General features: G+C 37.0%; 2 protein-coding genes across 5 annotated transcripts; both read left to right on the top strand.

Annotated features, from left to right (window-relative positions):
* The first annotated feature begins 700 nt into the window (after window positions 1-700).
* LOC147402424 (zinc finger protein JACKDAW-like) lies at window positions 701-5,179 on the top strand. Of its 3 annotated transcripts, none has more exons than XM_086444074.1 (3): window positions 701-1,111; window positions 2,523-2,919; window positions 3,716-5,179. In XM_086444074.1, exons 1-3 carry the CDS (start codon window positions 904-906, stop codon window positions 4,761-4,763), a joined length of 1,653 nt encoding a protein of 550 aa, XP_086300200.1. In that variant the 5' UTR covers window positions 701-903; the 3' UTR covers window positions 4,764-5,179. The 3 variants fall into 3 exon arrangements, with proteins under 3 accessions (XP_086300200.1, XP_086300201.1, XP_086300202.1); XM_086444075.1 differs by lacking the exon at window positions 701-1,111 and adding an exon at window positions 1,121-1,977; XM_086444076.1 differs by lacking the exon at window positions 701-1,111 and adding an exon at window positions 1,121-1,885.
* A 2,692-nt stretch (window positions 5,180-7,871) lies between these two features.
* On the top strand, window positions 7,872-21,767 carry VPS15 (protein kinase family protein / WD-40 repeat family protein). 2 transcript variants are annotated; one of them, XM_086444078.1, is made up of 12 exons: window positions 7,872-8,265; window positions 8,377-8,499; window positions 8,617-8,662; window positions 8,760-8,920; window positions 12,189-12,268; window positions 13,099-13,204; window positions 13,316-13,492; window positions 13,567-16,770; window positions 16,861-17,108; window positions 17,195-17,294; window positions 21,273-21,482; window positions 21,607-21,767. In XM_086444078.1, exons 1-11 carry the CDS (start codon window positions 7,993-7,995, stop codon window positions 21,447-21,449), a joined length of 4,695 nt encoding a protein of 1,564 aa, XP_086300204.1. In that variant the 5' UTR covers window positions 7,872-7,992; the 3' UTR covers window positions 21,450-21,482; window positions 21,607-21,767. The 2 variants fall into 2 exon arrangements, with proteins under 2 accessions (XP_086300204.1, XP_086300203.1); XM_086444077.1 differs by having other exon boundaries at window positions 7,873-8,265; window positions 21,273-21,767.
* Window positions 21,768-23,632: the final 1,865 nt, after the last annotated feature.

Consider the following 23,632-nt stretch of genomic DNA (forward strand, 5'->3'; position numbering starts at 1 on the left):
AGTAAAGTTGGTATTAATGAAAAAGAAACCATAATTAATCCTACTCTTAGATATTTATTTAATTCTATAACTAGAGTTTTACAAAGCAATAGAACTTATCTAAAACTATGCCAATAAAAAATGAACATTGGACCTAACTTTTTTGTCCTAATGAACATCTTGCAAGTCATTTAATTGATTGACCCATCTACAATTTATTATACATTACAATTATTAATATATAAATTAATTTTTAACATTTTAGATACATTTATTTGTTGTTTGAATGAAAATTAACATGTACTGAGTCATCTCCAAATTCTATCGAGTCAAATCAAGTTTTAGAGCTACACATATTGTTAAAACTTATAGAGTGATGCTGAGGTGACATTAGGATTTACTATGATTCTCACATTTTTTACGTGGAGGTGTGCACATTATCGTAGATGCTTTTTACTCATATCTCGATCTGAGGAAACACTTATATGATAATCACATCAAGCAATGAGAATCACAATAGTCCCCCAAGGATTTTCCAAACTTGTAAGTACAATAAATAACATTTCATATTTGCTACATGAAAGAAGGTAATTAGAGTTTGTGTCATTTTGAGTCAAAGGAAAGAAAATATAATGGCATTTTCATAATATCCAAAGAAGCCAAGGGCATATCCTTAATTAGGCTCTTATGAACAATAATATATATCAGGTACAAAGCCAAAGGTGACCAGGTTCTTATGTTCTTGTGTTAGTAAGGCTCCTCTTCTTCACCACAAATGAAGGAGAATTTCCTGGTTTTTCTTTTCCTCTAGTGAGATCACCAACAACAAGAAAGAAAGAAGAAACAATTACTATAGTACACAGTTTGGAAAGAAGGAAAGACAAAATTTCAAAAATAATTATCTCAATCCCTTATTCTTCTTTAATGTCAAATATCACAGGTGATAGTAAGAGCTTCTCCTCTTGCAACATTGGAGAAGAAGAAGAAGAAGTTCAACAACAACAACTTCAAAATCACTTCCAAGGCTTGAACTCACAACCTTCGAGTACTCGAACTAATAGCAACGGCTCTAGCTCCCAACAACAACAACAACAAGAGATTAAGAAGAAAAGAAACTTACCAGGAACTCCAGGCAAATTCGACTACTCCATTAATCTTAATTAATATTATTTCTAATATCAATTTTTAGTCTTCTTTTGATGTTTCATTTGATTAGTACTTGGTTTGAGCATCGCAATTTTGCACTTCGATTCAATGTAAGTAAGCCATAAGCACAATTTATTCATGTGATATTGCTTTAAAGCATTTGTGAACTGAAATGGGTTCTTGAAGTAGATCCTTGTTGGGTTGTGTTGCTAATCTCACTTCTTAATTTAAATTGGTCGATAATAGCGCACTCCTTGTTCGAAACAACCGATTTAATAATTCAAGATGACCATGAAGGGTGGTTTTGTGATTTTGATGTGAAATGTTTTTTCGAAATAGAGAATTTTGGGTGTTATGGGTTGTTAATTAAGGTTCAATTATTGGTTAGAGATCACAATAATTGAGGATAACTGTGAGCTTCATTGTTTTTTTCTAATTTGTTTTCAAACTCTTTTTTTTTTTTTTTTAATTAGAAATTACTATTTATGGATTAACAAGTAATTTCTTTCATTAGTCATGAGGACACTTTAATTGATGGAAGGATAGAATTGAATGAGAGAACAAGATTCATCCACCTAATTAAATTGCATCTCACATTTGATAAGGATATCTCGTTGCCTTCTCCCAACACGTCAGTTAACCTCGATGGAGTATCTGCAATTCTAATTTAATGCCCAAATATTTAGTTAACAATCGAACAAAATCCAGCACGCTGAGGCTCAGAGGAAATAATATTCGGAGAAGAAAAACATCTCGCGAGGTGGTAGATGAATATTTTTTCCCTTCAATTTCTGTCACTCACTTCGATTGTTTTGATGTTTCTTAGAGAAGCTAAATTGTATTAGTAAATAGGTATTTTTCCTTTTAGAATTACACAAATCTAGCATCTGTTTTAGAAATTGTTGAAGACCCATTACTTGATTTTTGATTAATTGTTAATGGTTCTATGTAATTTATTTTGTTAAAGCGTGTCTTTAATTTTGATTTTGTTGCCACTTGAACGCATTCTAAGAAGGATAATGCTGAAGTAACATTAAAATGTACATCGATTGTATATTCTGATGTGGTGGTGCACACATAACCATAGATGCTTTTCATCAAAATATGAATGAAAACATCTATGATTATGTGTGCACCACCACATCAGAATGTCAGAATCGATGTACATTTCAATGTTACTCCAGCACGACTCTTCTAAGAATTGTGTTAAGATACAAATGATTGGTACTCTGATAAAATGTACCAATACATGGTAAAATTCGTAGAAAGACCAATTCTTCTTTTGATCAATGAGTGTGGTTATTATTCATGGTTTATTAATTTATGATTAGAAAGGAAAAATTAAAGAGAGAGATACTAATTCTTATCATTATTATTTTTCTTGTGTGTATATATAGACCCAAATGCCGAAGTCATTGCTCTATCACCAACGACACTTATGGCTAAAAACCGATTTGTGTGTGAGATTTGCAACAAGGGGTTTCAGAGGGATCAGAACCTCCAATTACATCGAAGAGGCCACAATCTCCCATGGAAGCTGAAGCAAAGATCAAGCACAGAAATTCGAAAGAGGGTCTATATTTGTCCCGAGACTACGTGCGTGCACCACAACCCCTCACGGGCATTGGGTGACCTCACAGGCATCAAGAAGCATTTCAGCAGAAAGCATGGCGAGAAGAAATGGAAATGCGAGAAGTGTGCGAAGAAGTATGCAGTACAATCAGACTGGAAGGCTCATTCAAAAACATGTGGCACAAGGGAGTACAAATGTGATTGTGGAACCATCTTTTCCAGGTTTATACTAATTGCCTTCATTTTCTTATATTATTGAGACTAGGATCAGTCTATTACTCAAGAAATCGTGCTTCGATCCATCTAAATATGTTGCATAAAAAATTAAATATTATCTTTCTAAAAGACCCATAATATAAGGTTAGAAATATGAAAATTAAAATTTTCCTTTTTAATTTTGCAAGCAATAGTAATGATGTTAAATTTCCTTCTTGGAACAATTTCCTCTAGATGGACCAATTGATATACCTTGAGATTCACAGCACACAATTTATCCAATATGCCAACTTGATCTTTGGATGTCTCAAGAAAAATGTCAAAAGAGTGTTGGTTTTAACTTTTGGCGATAAAGGCCAAAAAAAAAAAAAAAATTGGGAAATGGTTTCCCATGAAATTGCACTTTCACTAAAATCCATTTTACCATTTTTCTTTCACAATCATATGTTGGTGACAAAAGCATTGTACAAGGATGCAAAATTGGGCACAAATTTGAAGTAAGAGCAGTAATCTTTCACTACTTTTATGCAAGTTTGTTTGACCTTCAAACTATTTCTCTATTTTTCTTTTTTTCTTTTTTTAAATTTCAACAATTCTTTCATTCAACTTTTTTTAAAGTCATTGGCCAAGGGAGGCAATTCTAAATTTTTGGAATAATGGGAAGCATGTCTAATCTTGTAGACATGCAAATCTCTCTCTCTCTCTCTTAGACATATATTGACACAAACACACACATGGAGTCCAAGAGTTTCTTCACTCAAGAGAATAACATATTAACCTCAAAATTTTAACTTGGCTGCAGAAGAGATAGCTTCATCACTCACAGGGCCTTTTGTGATGCTCTAGCTGAAGAAAACATCAAAGTAAACCAGGGACTAATATCCACCATGGAAGCAAACTTACAATGTCATCAGGTCTCTGATTTCATGTCCTCCATGCCAATCAACACCACCACCTCCAACACATCCATTGGGTTTTCAGAATATAATCACACCGACCCAAACACCCAACTAAATTCCCTTTCCCATGATCTCATGCCTATGCCCCACAAGTCCCTAAACATGACAGGTGGCATGTTCTCCAGCAGTGCCGGTACTCTCTTCGGTGGCCCGAGAAGCATCTCATCAGCCTCCTCATCAAGCTTCAATGGTCTTCAAGATAGCAAAATTAGCCCACAAGTTATGTCAGCTACTGCCTTGTTACAGAAAGCAGCACAAATGGGTGCAACTGCAAGTAGTAACATAAACTCTCCAATGATGCAAAAGAGCTTTGTATCCAACATTACTGGCCCACCACCATCATATGATGAAGTGCAGCAACATAGCAACTCATATGATCAAATGTTGTCACAAACAGATCAATCACAGCTAGTTGGAATGGATGGTGGAGGATTCATCAATCAGTTCTTGATGAAGGGCCCACAAGAGATGTCATCGCAGTTTATCAATTCGAATGTTGGGCCTGGAAGCTCAGTTATGATGGATATGGGAATGTTCTCTGGACTGTTGATGGGTGGTGGCCATCAACAACATCATGGATTCTTAAAGAATATCGAGCACCAGAACAGTAATGGTACCAATATGTCATTGAGAAGGGTTTCTAGTTCAGGGTTTGGAGCCCCAGGAAACAGACGGAATCCGATAGGGCAATCGAGGTTGGGAGGGAACAGTGGTGGAGACATGATGACTGTCGATTTTTTGGGGATCGGAGGATCGGGATCAATACAACAACAGCAGCAGCAGCAACAACAACAACAACAACAGCAACAACAGGGATTGCAAGAGTTGCATCCCTTTCAACACCTTTCACATGGACAAGAAGCAATGGAGAAACCCATGTGGGATGTTTGAGTTTGAGAAGAGGGACATTTCTTTGTTAAGTGAGGAAATAATGATTTGGATTTCAAGTTTAATTAATATGGGCCAAGGCCCAATATATGGTCCGAAAGGTCGGGTTTGGGCTTATTTTAGCCCAACAGGATATGGTTAAGCTTCACTTCTAGGGAAAGGCATTATTGCATTGGGTACGGCTCTTGTAACTTCTCAATAACTTCTCCTTAATTTTGGTAAAAGTAACTTTTGTAGTAATAATTTTCAATAATAATGAGCCTTGATAATCCCACTCACTTTTTTGTACGTTCCGTTCATAGAACCGTGTGAAATCAAAAAGATCTGTCATTATGTATCCTGAAGTAAAGAATCTACTGTTCTGTGAAGGGAACGTATAAAAAAGTAAGTCAGATTATCACGACTTTTCTTTCATTTTAGTGTGTGTTTGAGAGAGAGAGAGAGATGAATCACGCAATTAGTTATTATTGTCATAGACACTAAGACCAATGAGACATGATCTCATTGTTCAAATTATAATAACAAAAATATATTATTAAATTTAATTTTCTTATAGACCTTTTTCTAATCAAATCACAAATTTTGTTGATTCATGGATCCTCAAAACACCTCATTTTTCTTCCAAAAATTCACCGGTGAATTATTTTGAGCCTATCCCACCTTGACTTCAACATCAAGTAGAAAATCCTTAGGGTCTGTTTGATTGCATGGAATTTGTTTTACATGGGATTCAAATTCCTTGAAAAGAATTGTAGCTTGAAAAAATGGATATCATTGCTAGATTGCACCCGAAAAAATATACTAGAAAAAAGGGGAGAGAGAGAGAGAGATGGGTTGCTTTAATGGGTTGTAGTTGTACCATTGTTTTAAAACTACTTTTGACATCTCATGATAGTTAGCAATTTGGTGGATGGAAAAAAAATCATTACGAGATTAATTCGAGTATGATTCGAAATATACATTTAGTAGTTCATTTAAAAAATCGAATAACGATAAAAATGCGATACAGGAATGGTTCGGGTATAATTCAATTTTCATACTCTAAAATATTTTCAGAATTTCGCATGTATGCATATTAAAATTTTCATAATAATCATATCTAAATATTTAGAAAATTTCTTTATCTTTTTAAGATTTATTATTTTTATATTTTATTTTTAAAATACCATCAAAACCCTTCATCTTTGAACTCATCCTTAGTAAATTAGTAAAATAAGAACATATGATATTTTTATGCATGTATATCAAACACTTAAACCTTCTTACAAATCAATAACACTTGGATACCTTTGCACATATTTCATTCTAATATTTATTCTAAAATAACATATATAGAAAAAAAATTTAAATTAAGGATATATTTTTTTTCTTGTGATTAATTATATTATTAACATAAATCTTCATAATGCAAAGCACATACTTTCTGAATTAATTGAATTACCAAGACTCATGTTCAAAAAATCTTAGAGGAGAGAGAAGATATGTAAAATAAGCGAAAAAGTAATTGTTGATTGATAATTGTGAGATTCGATAATAAACAATAATTAGTACGATAATAATCAATAGTTAGGGATTGTCTAATGATGAAGCCTTTAAATGTAAAGAGAGAATAATGAAAATATTATCATGCGATATTGAGGTAGAATTTTATTATTATAAAAATATGGGTTAATTTGTATTTTTAACCCTCTTTGCATAAAGTATTTTTTATTTGTTTAATTCGGGAAAGGAGTAAATTGTGAATGATTTGAAAATGTTCAAAAAGTCAATAATTTTTAATAGGATTTGAATTGGACTAAAGTTTTAATTGTTTTGTGCATCATTTGAAAAATTCAGGGAACAATTCATGAATTCTTCGAAGAATTACTAACCATACTCTCGTCTATGAACGAGATCGAATCATCTCGAGTGAGTTGTCCAATTTATTCAGGACGTCTCATTCAACAATAACATAATAGAATGACTTTCGAGATGCAATATACTGACTTTTGAGAAACATATCAAGTTTGAGATGACTTGTCAACTTATCTTGTTAGTGGACGATACCAAGACGAATCGTCTCGGTCTTAGATGAGATTTAAAACCATAAGTTGTACATCATTTTATCATGGGATTGGGTAAGAAAATGAAATTTAGTTAAAAAGAAGAAAAATGCAATTTAGTTAAAAATGAATTTTCAAATGAGGGTGGAAAATTATTTTTTTTATGAAAAATTAGAATTCAGACAACAAAAATATTTCCCTGGGGATATATTTCTCCGCCAATTTTCCACGTGTAAACATGTCTATAGATTAAAAAACCACACCATCTTCTACTTTTCATGAATCCTATCTTAGAGATTTGAAGTTAAAAATTTAAGGAGGTATATGTCAGGAATATGAAAACACATGGGTACATCTAAAATATTCACGAAAACACATGGATTTGGGTAGGAAACAAATCGATTCAATACCGGATCAGTACCACTTCAATATCAATCCAATTTTTTTTTAAACATGTAACTAATCCAATTGGATTAATGAATATGTGAACTAAATCTCATCCGTTTCATTTCATCTTTAATCCAAATCAATCCAATCCAAATACGTGCCTTATTTCAAATTATCAATGCTTAAAAAAAAATCATATAAAATTTTAAAAATATACTTTTCAACTGTAGATATAGAGGGAAATCAAAAAGACAAAAAATATCATCTATATATATTTATATGAAATGAAGAACAAAAAAAAAATTATATTATATTCAAATCAATTTTTTTTTCAAAGTGGATTGGAGTTCATGTGAAGCTGATCCAAAATTGTATTGAATCTAAGATTTCAATCAAACCTGAATCAAAAATCTGATTTTTCATGTTTTTCAGATCGGTTCGAACATCGGTATATTTCGGATCATTGCCAGCCCTTTCGTGGTTGTGGTCGTGCTTGGGTGACACAAACAGTAACACAATGACGTGGTGGCGTGCATATAACCGTAGATGTTTTTCCGTGAGATACGAGTAAAAACCATCTACGGTTATGTGTGCACCTCTGCGTCGTTTGCGGCACCCTTGTGTCACTCCAGCATTGGTATATCCAAAATTTCAAATAATCCTAAAAACTCAGATTCATCACATCGATCATCCATGTCAGTTGCTTTAATTACACTCCATTTAAAACCAAAAAAGTTCTATTTATTTACAGTAAGAATTCCATAGATGAATAGAGACAGAGAGAGAGACACACAGAAGCATAGATGGGCAACAAGATCGCGCGCACGACGCAAGCTTCTGCATCTGAATATTACCTCCATGATCTTCCCTCCTCATACAATCTAGTCCTCAAAGAGGTTCTTGGTAGTGGTCGCTTCTTGAAATCCATACAGTGCAAGCATGATGAAGGTCTCGTCCTCGTTAAGGTCTACTTCAAGAGAGGCGATTCTATCGATCTCAATGAGTACGAGCGTCGATTGTTTCAAATCAGAGACATCTTTCGTTCTCTGCAACACCCTCATGTTTGGCCTTTTCAAGTAATCATCACCAATTCAAATCCCCCCAATTTTTTAATTTTAATTTCGTTTACGATTTGGCACAAAAAAAAAAAAAAAAAACCCTAAAAATTCAATTTTTTTTGGGTGAAGTGTTGGCTTGAAACGGATAAAGCAGCGTATCTTCTTCGACAATATTTCTTTAACAATCTCCATGATCGATTGAGTACTAGGCCGTTCCTTAATCTCGTTGAGAAGAAATGGTTAGCTTTTCAGGTCCATTCTTTAGGGCTCTCTACCTTTTTTATTTATTATTATTTATAATAAATTTGTGTTTTTGATGATTTGGGATACAATTGTTTGCTTTGCCCAATTCGATTTGTGGTGGTGCAGTTACTCTATGCTGTGAAACAGAGCCATGAGAATCGTGTTTGTCATGGTGAGATCATTATGATCGTAATTTTGATTTGGTGTTTGATGGTTAGAAAAAAAAAAGATTGATTTAGTGTGAGTGATGGGTTGGGGTTGGTTTACAGGTGATATCAAATGTGAGAATGTATTGGTTACATCTTGGAATTGGCTTTACCTTGCTGATTTTGCATCGTTTAAGCCGACTTACGTACCTCATGATGACCCTTCGGACTTTTCTTTTTTCTTTGACACTGGAGGGAGGAGGCGGTGTTATCTCGCACCGGAGGTTGGTTATGTTCTTCGCTGCTTTGTTTTGCAGAGTGTTTTAGCATTTCTGTTTGCAACCAATACATTATTTTATTTATTTTATAGTAAGTTATTTGTTTGTTAATGGTTATGCTAACAATTGAATGGATTAGATCGTGTCGGTTTTGGGAACAGGCGACACTTTGACATCCGTCCATGCCCATGCTATCAGTTGACATTATGCACTATTAACACTTTTTTGGTTTAAAGTGGACGAGTTGGAATGGTTGATTGTGTTTAGTTCCCAATTATGTTTGGGTGATCTAATTCAGATTATTGAACAATTAGATTGTAATATTACTTATTGTAAATCAATTAATCCTTTTTTTTTCTTTTGTCATTACCTTTCATAAAAAGGCAACATTACTGAAACATCATGTATTTTGGAAGTTCTGCCAAAGAAAAAAGTTCTTTGTTGTCTACCTTTTATGAAGATCTTTCTTGAAAATGTTAAGGTTTGACATGGGTGTGGAATTTCAGATTTAACATAAGCTCTATAATAGGATTGATGGCGTGATAGTGATAGTATAGTTTAAATATTGTAGAACATTGCCATTGCTTCTTCTTTTTCTCTTTTTAATAGTAAGGGCTAAGGACTATAATGGATAATGTTATTGGGCATGTTATGAGTTTTGTGTATAGCTAGAGAAAAGGGAATACATACACGAAATTGTATGTTGTGTAACTCTTTTGAGAATTTTTTTTTTTTGAAAAGTGTAATATATTGAAAGGAGGGCAAAAGAATGTACAAGGAGGCTGAGAAAGCCTCACAGAAAGTAGTAAAAGAAAAGGAAAAGAAAAGCTACAGCATCAATGGTTACATAAAGAGTTCCATCTAAAAACAAAGTCGTCAAAAGTGATCCCCGCGAACTCAATGTTCTGTTTCGACCATAGGTATAGAAGGCCCAGGATCTCCAAGAAACCTATGTGAAAACTGCTAGACTTACAATTGAACACCATGTTATTTCTCTCATTTCACACTCCCCACGCAATAGCTGAAGGAAGCATATCCCACAGTAGCCGTTTTTTGGTGTGGAAAGCATACTGGTCCACCCTTCTAACAACGAGGAAAGACCCAATTAATACGAAAAAGCCCAAGAAAAGTTGACCACATATTATAAGAGAATGACCAGTGAATTAAAATATGATCAACAGATTCCCCATCCCTCAAGTAAAGGGGACAACAATTGGTAGTAATCCAACCCCGAGCAATCAAATTATCCAATGTAAGAATCCTTTCGATGGAAGCCAACCAAACAAAAAAGGAGATTTTAGAAGGAATTGACCTGGACCAAATGATGAATCCCGATAGGAGTCGCTCTACAACAGGAGTGAGCCTCTTATAGAAAGACCTGACAGAGAATCTCGAATCCTTAGCCCTTGTCCATTCCCACTTATCATGTTCGTTGTCAATGAGGTGAAACGCATGCAGGAGATCAAGGAAAGATGTTACCTCAGTTAGCTCCCAATCATTAAAGTTTCTCCTAAACCCCAAATCCCAAGAAGGACTGGATTCGTTATCAATCAAACACTGCTGAATTGAGCAGTTTTTCTTAAGAGAACATGCGTACAAAGACGAAAATTGAGTAGCTAGAGGCAATGTGCCGCACTAGCTGTCTTCCTAAAATCTAATTTTGTCCCCCAAACCTGCTTTAAACCTAATCTCTTCCTCGAAATCCTTATTCACTCTCAGAATCCTTTTCCAAACACTACACTCATACGATTCTTTAGACTCGTTGCTACACTAGCCTAACCTCCTCTCCCCATACTTGGCCATAATGACCTTCCTCCAAAGATTGCCTCTCTCCTTGTTGAACCTCCAAAGTCATTTTCCTAAAAGCGCTCTATTCGCTAATCTAAGTCCCCTAATGTCCAGCCCCCCATTCTTCTTAGACATGCAAATGACCTTCCATCTAACCAAATGGTACTTTCTCCTACCGTTCCTTTCATTCCACAAAAAGTTCCTCATAAACCTTTCCAATCTTATTTCAACGGACCTCGGAAGTGTGAATAACGTGAGAAAGTACATCAGGATACTTGTTAAGGTGCTTTTGATTAAAGTTACTTTCCCTCCTTTCGACAGATAATTGGCCTTTCACATACTCAACCTCTTTTCTAATCTCTCAACCATACCATCCCAAATTTTGAGGTTATTGTAGGGTGCTCCCAACGGTAGGCCCAGGTAAGATGTGAGCAAGGAATCATACCGACATCCCAAAATTATAGCCATCAAATGGATATCGTTCACCTCTCCTACCCCGAAAAGCTTGTTTTTCTGCAAATTAATGTGTAATCCTGACATTACCTCAAAGCAACACAATAGAATGCGAAACACCCTCACCTTGTATCTCGAGTGCTCCAAAAAAACTAGTGTATCATATGCAAATTGAAGGTGGGAAATCAGAGAACCGTCATTCACCTTAAACCACGACAATTTTCCAAACTCGACCTCTCTTCTAAATAATCTGCCCAGGGCTTTAGCTATAATAAGAAACAAGAAAGCTTTTGAGAATATTCTTTGATGGAGGGCCTAGAAATTTCTTTCAAATTTTTTGCCGAAGGAGAACTTTATTTTGTAGGACTAAAGAGGCATAGTTCCTTTTGTGTAGTAATATAGGGAAAATAAAAAAGGATGAATGGAATAATTGCACAAGAAATATGGCTTATGCTGTCTCTTTGAAAGTAATGTTTCTTTCATGGGAGATGAGGTTGAAGGAATCATGGATAAATTATAAAGAAAAGAATACTACATTGACACAATCCAATCCCCATAAAACAGGCATATTGTATTTTTTTTTCTAATAAATAAATACATGTTATTAGAGAAGGAAAGGGTGGCTGAGATACCAACCCAACAGAGGTACAAGAATACAAGGACTCAAAACAACGACCCATTGTAACATTGCAGTATTGCAAAACCAATCCCAGCTCCCCACAAAATCATTAAAGAAGACTCTCGTAAAATCTGTAAACACATTACACCAATAGAAAAGACCCATAAAAGAAATCACAAAGATGATCAGTTTTTTGCCGGACTTGTATTAGGTAAAGCAGGACAACGAACTTTCATCTGTCATGTGGTTTTATTTGAGTTTTTCTTATTTTTTTCATCAAATAAAGTTGCAATCATTTCTTCGAACAATAAATTTCATGTGTCCCATAGGCCATTGAGGTATTTACTACGTGCGTGCTTCCATTTATTATGTTTATGTGAGATGATCCAATTTAAATTGTTTGCCATTTTCCAGAGATTTTACGAGCATGGAGCTGAGATGCAAGGTGCGCCAGATGCCCCTTTAAGGTCATCTATGGACATCTTCTCTGTAGGGTAAGCATTCTTTATTGCTAAAACCATTATATTTAATGGTGACATGGGTTGTATCTACTTGAACAGATATAGTGGCATTTTAGTTATTTCTGAAATGTTTGTAGCTCATTTTCATTGATTATGTTGTGAATTCGGTTTTAAAAAGTGCATTAAATTTGGGTTTTCAATGTCTATTTCGGTTGGTCCAGAAATGGATATATTTTTATCAGTATGGAAATCAATATAATTTTTAGGGAATGTTGTGAAAATGATGGAAATAGTTATAAAGTATTTCATTGAAATTTTAATGAATGGTAAATATACATGAAAACACATTGATAAGTTATCAAATTACATTAAACAACCATAAAAAGTGTAGAAATGAAGGTCAGTAGCACTGTGCTCCACATTGTCACATGTATCATAGAGCCTACCAGCAAAATCAACTATTATGTATGAAATAAAAATAGTAATTTAACATTAACCACATAAATCCTAATTTGTTTCCTCGATGTATACTACATACATCCTAATATGTAAACCATTTGCTTAAATGAATAATGACCATTTTCTACAGAATCTCTGGCATCTCACTGAGCCCATATGTTTTTTTCCCCACTCCCATCTTGGAGTTCTTTTCTATCAATAAATTTATTTTAAGGATTTACACTTCTATGAGCAATTTTCGTTAAATCAGTTGTCTTTCTGGATGGAGGCAGGGACGTTTACTACGTAGTGAAGTACTTTTTCAATCAAATATTTTTATTGAAATCTGGTTACTTGCATGGTTTCGTGCACTCAAATTCTTCCAAATATCTAATCAATTTGCATTTGCCTTGTTACATTTCCAGATGTGTTATTGCAGAGCTTTTCCTTGAGGGACAACCATTGTTTGAACTATCCCAGCTACTTTCCTATCGCAGAGGACAATACGATCCTAGCCAAACCCTTGAAAAGGTGGTTTATTTTATGACAGCATGAATAAATATCATACTTTTTAGATCTTTTTGTCTATTCTCACTTGAGTTATGTTCATAATCATCCGAGATGCTATGTTTGTGGGTGCAGATTCCAGATTCTGGAATCCGCAAGATGATACTTCATATGATTCAGTTGGATCCAGATTCCCGACTATCTGCTGAAGGCTACTTGCAGAGCTATGCAGCTGTTGTGTTTCCTTGCTATTTCTCCCCATTTCTTCATAATTTCTTTTCCTGCTTGATTCCTCTTGATTCTGATACGAGGGTAAGGAACTTCTGCAAACCTAATTCCTTCTGATGAGCGAGTCCTAGTGACTTCAACTGTAATTTTTGTTGTAGGTTGCAGTGACGCAGAGCGCCTTCCATGACATACATAAGCAAATGATGATCAATAGATCAAGTGAGGAGATAGGCACTGTTTCATGCTTATCTCCCAACTCTATAAATAATGAGCCTTTACAACCGATGGAGAATGCAAAACAGAACAGGAATTCTCTGAAGGATTCCTTGGGGAAGAAAGGAGAACTACATAAAGGCCTCTTTGGTGATCAGTTTCGTCTTGTTGGTGATATTAGTACACTCCTTAGGGATGTAGAAAAAAGTAACCATAGTTCTAGCACTAAGTCAGTACTTGAAAATGTGCCTAGTATTGCTTTGGGAGGTTCTGATGCTGGATCCGCATTTCCACAAAATCCTGGTCACATTAGTAAGCAATCTCCAGGCGAGCTTCTCAAAACTATTTCCAAGGGATTTAAGGGGAATGAGCATCCCCTTTTGAGAAAATTCACTAAAAGTGACTTGGATTCATTAATGTCCGAGTACGATAGCCAATCAGATACTTTCGGAATGCCTTGCTTTCCTGTCACCCAACATAATATGATCTGTGAAGGTATGGTCCTGATTGCATCACTATTATGTTCATGTATACGAAGTGTTAAGTTGCCACAGTTGCGAAGGGGGGCTGTACTCCTGCTGAAGTCATGTTCCTTGTATATCGATGATGAAGATCGCTTGCAGCGTGTACTTCCCTATGTTGTTGCGATGCTTTCTGATCCAGCAGCAATAGTGCGCTGTGCTGCCTTGGAGACTTTGTGTGACATTTTGCCATTAGTTCGAGATTTTCCTCCCAGTGATGCCAAAATTTTTCCTGAATATATTCTTCCGATGCTATCTACAGTTCCAGATGATCCAGAGGAAAGTGTGCGGATTTGTTACTCCAGCAATATTTCCAAACTTGCACTAACTGCATATAGATTCTTGATTCAGTCACAAAACTTGACCGAAGCGGGAGTTCTTGATAGATTGAATCCGCTCCAGAAATCATCAGCTCCATCTGTTGAGACATCGGGACGACTGCAGAGTGAGAGCAGTGATGCACAGCTTGCACAGTTAAGGAAATCCGTGGCAGAGGTTGTTCAAGAATTGGTAATGGGCTCAAAGCAAACTCCAAATATCAGGAGAGCGCTCCTACAAGACATCGGAAATCTATGCTTCTTCTTTGGCCAGAGGCAGAGTAATGACTTTCTGTTACCCATCCTTCCGGCTTTTTTAAATGATCGGGATGAGCATCTAAGGGCAGTTTTTTATGGACAGATTGTGTTTGTCTGCTTTTTCGTGGGTCAAAGAAGTGTGGAGGAGTATCTTTTACCTTATATCGAGCAAGCATTAACTGATACAATGGAGGCTGTGATTGTTAATGCATTAGAATGCTTGGCCATGCTTTGCAAATGCAATTTCTTGCAGAAAAGGATATTGATTGGCATGATTGAGCGTGCTTTCCCATTACTATGCTATCCAAGTCAATGGGTAAGAAGGTTAGCTGTCACTTTCATTGCGTCTAGTAGTGAGAGTTTAGGTTCTGTGGACTCCTTTGCTTACCTAGTTCCGTTAATACTTCCTTTAGTCCGCAGACAACCAGCTTCTCTAGCTTCAGAGAAGTCTCTCCTTTCATGTCTCAAGCCTCCGGTCTCAAGAGAGGTATTGTACCAAGTCTTGGAAAATGCCAGGAGTTCAGACATGATGGAGAGACAGAGAAAGATATGGTACAATTCGTCGCCGCAATCAAAACAATGGGAAACTGTGGAGTTGAAAAGGAGAGGATCAGAGGAATTAAATCCCATGAAGATATGGCCTGGCAAACAACCTGATTTGCAGGGTCACAAACCTGCCATCGGTGTCACGCATCAACTGGGGCTACCTGAAGCTGAGGATGATGAGGCTAAGTTAAAAGCAATGGCAAGTTTCATGCAAAATGCTTCAAGTGCAATTGACATTCGAGATCCTCTATGCTCGGATAAATTGCAGTTTTCCGGATTTACTTCCCCACATATTAGCGGTGGAAACAGTTTCAACTGTGATGGATCATCAGAAGGCATACCTTTGTATTCCTTCAGCACGGACAAGCGAGCCATGGGAGTTACATCTGCTGGATCTGATTCTTCATCTCCGGGAAGCTCCGTAGGAATTGGCTCATCATCCTTGCCTTGGATGGATACGGGTAACAAATCTTTTAGTTTGGCAAGTTCAGTTGTAGCACCTAAGCTTGTTTCAGGATCTTTCAGCATCAGTAATGGCTCCAAACAGTTCTACAAAGTTGTGAGGGAAGCAGAAGGTAGAGAAAATGATCAAAATGCTTACATTGGGAGTAAAAGTCAAGACATGGGTATCTCTGGCAGCCTAAAGGGGAGCTCATCCATTAATGTGGATGTACCCTCACCAACTGATGTAACAGTACTGCCACCTTTTGGGCGAGCATCATCAGTTCCAGACAGCGGATGGAGGCCTCGTGGGGTTCTTGTGGCACATCTTCAGGAGCACCGGTCTGCTGTTAATGACATTGCCATTTCAAATGACCATGCCTTTTTCGTAAGTGCATCTGATGATTCCACGGTCAAGGTATGGGATACCAAAAAGCTGGAAAAAGACATCTCTTTTAGATCGAGGCTTACTTATCCTCTACATGGAAGCCGGGCACTCTGCACTACAATGCTCCGGGGTTCTGCACAATTCGTTGTAGGAGCATGTGATGGCACATTACATATGTTCTCTGTTGATTACATCTCCAGAGGCCTGGGCAGTGTTGTTGAAAAATACTCGGGCATAGCTGACATAAAAAAGAGGGATGTGGGTGAAGGTGCCATTCTCAGCCTGTTGAATTACTCTACAGATGGCTGTCCGAGTCATACAGTTATGTACAGCACCCAAAGCTGTGGAATTCATCTATGGGATACAAGAGCAAATTCAATGGCGTGGATGTTGAAAGCAACTCCTGAAGAGGGCTATGTGTCTTCTCTTGTAACGGGTCCTTGTGGGAATTGGTTTGTGTCAGGGTCTTCGAGGGGTGTGCTTACTCTTTGGGACCTGAGGTTTCTTGTACCAGTTAACTCATGGCAGTATTCTCTGGTATGCCCTATAGAAAAGATGTGTCTGCTCATCCCCCCTCCAAATGCCTCGCTGTCTGCTACAGCAAGGCCACTGGTTTATGTAGCTGCGGGTTCTAATGAAGTTTCTCTCTGGAATGCAGAGAATGGAAGCTGTCACCAGGTAATTGTTAAAAACTATTGTTTGTTTTGCTATCTTTAGCTCCCATCCCAACGTTACTCCTCTCAAAAGTGATACTACCATTGTTTTCAGGTACTGAGAGTGTCAAACAATGATAGTGAGGCTGAAATGTCAGACCTTCCTTGGGCCTTAGCTAGACCTTCTAGCAAGTCCAATTCTAAGCAAGATATGAGACGGAATACGAATCCAAAGTATCGAATTGATGAGTTGAATGAACCTCCACCGCGTCTTCCTGGTATCCGTTCATTGCTGCCCTTACCTGGGGGTGATTTGTTAACTGGAGGAACCGACTTGAGGATTCGTTGCTGGGACCATTTCAGGTTTTGGTTGGAATTCTATTTTCCTCTTGGTGTTCTATTGTATATCTGTTTGGTCTAATCAACTCCTGTTTGACATTGTGTTTCAGCCCTGTTCGTAGTTACTGTGTTTGTGGGCCATCATTAAAGGGAATGGGAAATGATGAGTTGTATGAAACAAGATCTAGTTTTGGGGTGCAAGTTGTGCAGGTATGTCAAATAATTGTGGCAGATTCGGCTCCCCCTTTGAGAAGTTTGCTAAGTGATTGCATTTGCCTTTGTTTGTTCCTCTTCTTTGTCAAAGCTAGGATCAAAATTTTGGTGTCGGATCTTAGCCCCAATGTTCAAACGTCCATCTATTGAACAGTACCATATGTTTAAGCTTTGATTTCTTGGCCAAATCTACCACTTTCCCATGCTTAGCCTGAGTTCACGTTCTCACCCTGGGTGGAGTCTCCAGACACACTACTCGGAGAAATCAATGTCAAAATCTTGGCTTATTTTTATTGAGCTTCGACGGTTTGGTGTTGGTTGGAGTCTGGCAAACCAGCTTACTATGCACGAAGTGCTCTAAGAGGGAATCAACGAATTTTTATTTTTTTGATAAGAACAGATTTATTAGAAGAGGACAAGACGTCCTCAAAGAAGAGTACCACTTATTTATCATCCTAGTGTGGAATTTTCTCTTTTCTTTTTTTGAAAAAGAGTCGTGATGAATGAACGTGGTTTTTGGTATGTGGCAAGGGCACAGTACCATTTATATTTTTCTTCGGGATACACAGGAAAAAGATCTGCAATTCTTTGCCCTTGCCATGTACCAAACGCGTACCAAAAACCGTGTGCATTCATCATTATTCTTTCAAAAATCTAGTTTTTGGCACCAATGAGTCTGTCCAAAAGAATTTTGGGGTTATTTTATTTTGTTTTGCAAGGTTGTTTGGTATGTATGAGGGGTGAAATCTTCTGAAGATCCTGATGTCCTATGCTGGGGTTAGTAGGAAAGATTTAAATATTAGGATTTTTTATGATTAGTACAAGAGATCCTTGCCTGAGGTCTGTTACCTTATTGAGGATCTAATAAGGGACTGGATGCCTATTTCTAAAGAATTTCAGGATATCAAATTGGATGATTTTACTTCTGATTGGGAATTCTTCCTGTTTGTTTGAAAAAGATGTAATGGAATTAAGAAAGAAAGAAAGCTGAGAGAGACGAAGCAGCCATGGCTGGACTCTGGTTTGAATAACCAATAATCTTTCCATTGACTTGTCGTCTCTATATTCTTGTTTTCTATGATATCTCTAATTTTAATACTTTTGTTGGGATACTAAAACAAAGACAAACAAGAAGCAAGCAAGCTTGATGTTTCAAAATTTGAGACTTGGTTCTACAGGAAAGAATGACCACTTCTTTAGGTCATAGTTAACAAGAAACTCCTCCTCATCATGAGTGTGCACATCTCTCACCTCTTTTGTGAACAAGAAACTCCTCCTCATCATGAAGAATTTTCTGTGGAATGACAATAATGATGGTAAAAAGTATCATTTGGTGAATTGGAAGATAGTTTGCACTCCAAAGAAGAAAGGAGGTTTGGGGATTCGGGGGCTAAGACTTACTAATAAAGCTCTCCTGGGCAAGTGGCTTTGGAGATTCGGGGAAGAAAGAGATAATTTGTGGAGGAAAGTGGTTAAGGCAAAATATGGAGAGAAGAGATTTGGGTGGTATAGTGAAGAGCCCACCGGGATTTATGGTTGTAGTGTGTGGAGGGGTATAATGAAGGGTGTCGAGAAGTTTGAAAGGGAAGTCAGATACAAAGTGGGGATGGGGGACAAGGTCAGATTTTGGGAGGATCTATGGTGCGGAACTTCAACTCTATCTACTCAATTCCCATCCTTGTATGCTTGCTCGTTGAAAAAAAATAACTCAGTGAGGCAATGTCTGATTCGGGATGGAAACACGGACTCTTGGAATCTAGGATTTAGGAGGAATTTCAACGATTGGGAGTTGACAAATGTTACATCTCTGCTAGATCTCATCAGTTCAATTCAATTCAGAGATAACGAGCCAGATAGAAGGGAATGGATCAAGGCCAAGGATAAGAAGTTCTCTGTTAAGTCATTCTATTATTGTTTGTTGCCGGCGGGTGAGGAATCTTTCTATCCATCCATTGTTTGGTCTGCTCCTGTTCCTTCGAAGGTGTCCTTCTTTCTTTGGCTTGCCTCTTTAGGAAGAATCCTCACCTTGGATAATTTGATCTATCGAGGGTGGATAACCCCAAATTTTTGTTTTCTTTGCTCTCGGGATGGGGAGTCTATTAACCACATTCTTATTCATTGTCCTTTTTCTCGAGGTATTTGGATGTTTTTCTTATCTCGTTTTCAGGTGGATTGGGTACTTCCTTCATCTTTTTGGGCGCTTTTGGAGGGTTGGAATTTAAATATCTTCGATTCTAGGAAGAGATATCTTTGGACTATCCTACCGTTCGCAATTGCTGGGGGTCTTTGGAGAGAACGCAATAACAGGGTGTTCCATAGCAAGGAGAGCTCGTCTCACACGGTGACCTTAGAGATCTTGGGTTTGCTTTTCCTTTGGTCTAAGTTGAGCAAAAACTTTGAGGGAACTTGTTTCCAAGACTTTGTTTTTTAATTGGGATAGCATTTGTGATTTGTAGTCCCTTGTAGGGCTTGTTCTTTTTGTACTTCTTTTGTCTTTTCCTTTCTTGTTGGCTAGTATCTATTATAGTTTGGGGGCTACCTCAGCCTCCCTTCTTTCTTTTTATTTATAAAATTTATATTTATCAAAAAAAAAAAAAACTTGTTTCTTGTTTGAACTTCTTTCATTGTTATGTGATCTATTTATCACCTAGGAAACTAGGTACATGAAAACTCTGAAAACCGTAATTTGCACCCCAAAGAGGAATGGCGGTTTGGGGATTAGAGTTTATCTAATAGAGCCCTTCTAGGCAAGTGGTTATGGAGGTTTGGAGAATAAAGGGATAGCTTGTGGAGGAAGGTGGTTTGTGCTAAGAATGGGGAAAGGAGGCTCGGGTGGTATAGCGGGGAAGCCAAAGGGACTTTCGGTTGCAGTGTGTAGAAGGGGATTCTCAAGGTAGCCGGTGATTTTGAGAAAGAGATCAGTTTTAGAGTGGGTTTAGGGGATAGAGTAAGATTTTGGGAAGATAGGTGGTGTAGGAATTTAACGCTATTAACTCAATACCCATCTTTGTACGTTTGTTCTTTGTATAGAAACTGTTCGATAAAGCATTGTTCGATTCGTAACGAGAACACTATTTCTTGGGATTTGGGGTTTGAGAGGAATTTCAATGATTGGGAGATAATCGAAGTAACATCTCTCTAAATCTCTTGAATGAAGTTCAAATCAGAGAGAGCGATCAAGATAGGTGGGAATGGGTCAAGACTAAAGACAGGAGATTCACTGTTCGTTCTTTCTACAAAGCCATGATCCCAAGGTCGAAGACTATTTTTCCTATTTCTCTTATTTGGTCATCTCTTCTTCCCTCTGAGGTATCCTTCTTCGTTTGGCTTGCCTTCGTAGGGAGGATTCTTAGTTTGGACAATTTGATATCTTGTGGGTGGATCACTCCAAATTTTTTCCCCCTTCGTATGAGTGATGGCGAATCTGTGGACCACACTCTTCTTCATTACTCTTTTTCTAGTGCTATTTGACATTTGTTTCTTTCTTTATTTCATATGTATTGGGTTCTCCCCAACAATTTTCTCTTGATGCTTGAAGGGTGGGCTTACAACATCTTCTCTAATAGAAAAAGACGCCTTTGGGCTATTCTTCCAACGGCCATTTCTTGGGGTCTTTGGAAAGAGAAAAACAATAGGGTGTTCCAGAGCAAGGAGAGCAATTCACATATGGTGTACATGGAGATTTTGGGCTGCTATTTTTTTGGGCTAAGTAAAGCAAGGATTTCTCCAGGATCTCTTTCAAAGATTTCCTATTTATATGGGATAGCCTGTGTAACTAGTGGAATTTTCTTTTGCTTTTATTGTTTTATTGCTTTTCTGCCTGGGGGCTTTCTCGGCCTCCATTGTATTGTTTTTCTCCTTTTGTTTTTTATAAAATCTTATACTTATTCCAAAAAAAAAAAACAGTTTAGTAGCTTAGGAAAGAAAATAATTGATTTTATGAGACTAAATATCAGTTCACTTGCTATCAAGCAGGAGACGAACAGGAGGCCTCAGGCTAGCAAGTCGACACAGAAAGCGCTCCTCACAGTTGCGGCCACTGATTCTGCTGGTTGCCACCGGGACTCTATACTCTCTATGGCTTCTGTTAAGTTGAATCAGAGACTCCTGATATCAAGCAGCAGAGATGGTGCCATCAAGGTTTGGAAGTAGCGCCCAAGCATTTAGGAGACTCACTGTATATAGGTTGGTGCAGTTCATTAACAAATGTATATTATGTAGAGGAAATATAACCTTATATGAAATGATGATTTGGCACATTTCTTCGCCATTTTGAAGAGTTCCTGATTTGCCCTTGTATGGCATGCAGGCAGAGGGACAGATTGAACTTGAAACCCAGCTATTCTCTCCTTCTTTTTTCTAGTAACAATTATTTTTTTGTGTAATAGAATTTCATCAATTGGTGCATGCAGAAGAAAAAAAGGTTGATATGGCAATATAATCTATCAACTATTATTATTTGCTTTGCCACCTTACGTGTTAATCTTGCCACCCTTTTTGACACTTCTCTGGTTTAAGGTTTATTGAGCCTCTTGTGTCAGCTTTTGAGGATTATTTTTTTAAACTTTTCAAAACATCACTGAGATACAAGATCACATTATTTATGGTTGTGCGCTCGATGGTTTTTGCTGAAGTGCTCACAAGATATACTGGCACAGCTTCCATGTTGAGGCAACGTTTGGGTGAGGAGGAAACAGAGATGATCTCGGCCAAAACATTCCAAGATATTCTAAAACCTTTTTTTTCTTTTTTCTGGGTTTAATTTTTGTTATGTTTTAGGTCGAAAGTAGAGTATTGGATCAACTAAACATTTTAAAACAGAACTAAACTTTGAACTATACCTCTAGATGCCTCTATGTTGTCCTTGTGATATATTGAATGGCTATATGGATAGGAACCCAATAGCTGATTTTCTGTTCTTTCATTTGTGTTTTTTTTAATGCCACTCGGATGGAAATCAAATCTTCTATAATTGAAATTGTGTTTATATGTGTTTTTACTGTCTATCCACATTCTTTTGGGTCGGTCTTCAATTCCTTTAGAACCTTCAACTTGATTATTTCTTTTAAAACTTTATCTTAGACAAGTGGTGCTAGTGCTCTTAAATCAATTAATTAGTAACTGAAGCTTAATCATTTTCTTCTTAAAGAGATCAGTCTTTCAAGCTCATAACTAATCAAACCATTGAAGGTTTAGCTCGATGTGCTTCGGGCCTTGGGGTCTTCTACTATGTTGCAGACATGCGTCTTGTAAGGACTGAGAGCAGCCATTAGAGGCAAAATACATGGCTACAATGTCCTAAAGCTTTAAAGTTTGTAGAAGATTAAGTTAGCACCGATGATTTGGTTTGTTTTCACTACCAATTTTTCTTCCATTTGTAATAAAAGGTACGATCGATCGATCGGCCATGAAAGTCACAATACCCACAATCTGTAGTTCATGTCACACCAAATAGTGGGCCACAAGTTTGTCAACGTTGGATCAATTGACTAGTTTGATTATAATTCTAAATTGTAGCTTCCTTAGGACCTGTTTGGATTAGCTCCGGAGAAGTTATAAGCAGCCTTAAGAATGTTTTTTTCAAAAACAAGCTTCGAACTCTAACGGGAACGCTCTCATCAGACTTATTTACTAAGATTACAATATAATACTGTATAACATGTCTCTCTGCCTGATTACTGAGTTTGGAGGTCACGCATAATCTTTCGAAGCTAGTGTTTTTTTATAAAATTATAAACTCGATAATCAAAAACAACAGAACCAATTAATCAGATTGCAAAAAGATCGAGAAAAAAAAATTGTATATCAATGATAATGATATAACCAGTTAATGTGACCCCTGGCCCATTAACGACCACGACCCTATATATTCCCTTCATTTGATCTGATGACTCTTGATCAAGGAATTAGATCAGGGTAGTGATCCAATAAGCTAATTAACTAACGCTTCAATGGATAAATCTTCCAAAGTGCTCAAATTGAATGCAGATCAATTTTCAGTTTTCGTGAATATTTATAATTAAAAAAAATGGTTTGGATAGATTTTGCCCAACATACATACTTTTGGTTCTATTAGAACACTTAACCATAGAATAGAGTGGGTTAGGGCCTACTGAAAATAAACCCATATAGCTAATCCAAATTATTCCATGTAAAAGAGTCGAGTGATAATTAAATGTTTATAATCATTAATTATTAACATGAACAAATTGCTTCACTATGAGTATCAAAAAAGATGAATACAAGTTCTAACTTCATAAATCCCAACCCTCGAACTCCTCCATACACAACCCTCCTTCTGGCTCTCTCTCAAGCTGCTCTTGCAAAAGATCGAT

The sequence above is a fragment of the Akebia trifoliata genome, chromosome 5 (genome assembly GCF_017979445.1).
Source record: "Akebia trifoliata isolate Shusen 1 chromosome 5, ASM1797944v1, whole genome shotgun sequence".
Taxonomy (NCBI): domain Eukaryota; kingdom Viridiplantae; phylum Streptophyta; class Magnoliopsida; order Ranunculales; family Lardizabalaceae; genus Akebia; species Akebia trifoliata.

Excerpts from the sequence above, each read along its gene's own strand:
- LOC147402424 (XM_086444074.1), top strand. The coding sequence starts at position 904 with ATGTCAAATATCACAGGTGATAGTAAGAGCTTCTCCTCTTGCAACATT. Across the intron at positions 1,112-2,522 it reads AAACTTACCAGGAACTCCAG|ACCCAAATGCCGAAGTCATT; the intron begins GCAAATTCGACT and ends GTGTATATATAG. Across the intron at positions 2,920-3,715 it reads TGTGGAACCATCTTTTCCAG|AAGAGATAGCTTCATCACTC; the intron begins GTTTATACTAAT and ends ACTTGGCTGCAG.
- VPS15 (XM_086444078.1), top strand. The coding sequence starts at position 7,993 with ATGGGCAACAAGATCGCGCGCACGACGCAAGCTTCTGCATCTGAATAT. Across the intron at positions 8,500-8,616 it reads AGAAATGGTTAGCTTTTCAG|TTACTCTATGCTGTGAAACA; the intron begins GTCCATTCTTTA and ends GTGGTGGTGCAG. Across the intron at positions 8,663-8,759 it reads TGAGAATCGTGTTTGTCATG|GTGATATCAAATGTGAGAAT; the intron begins GTGAGATCATTA and ends GTTGGTTTACAG.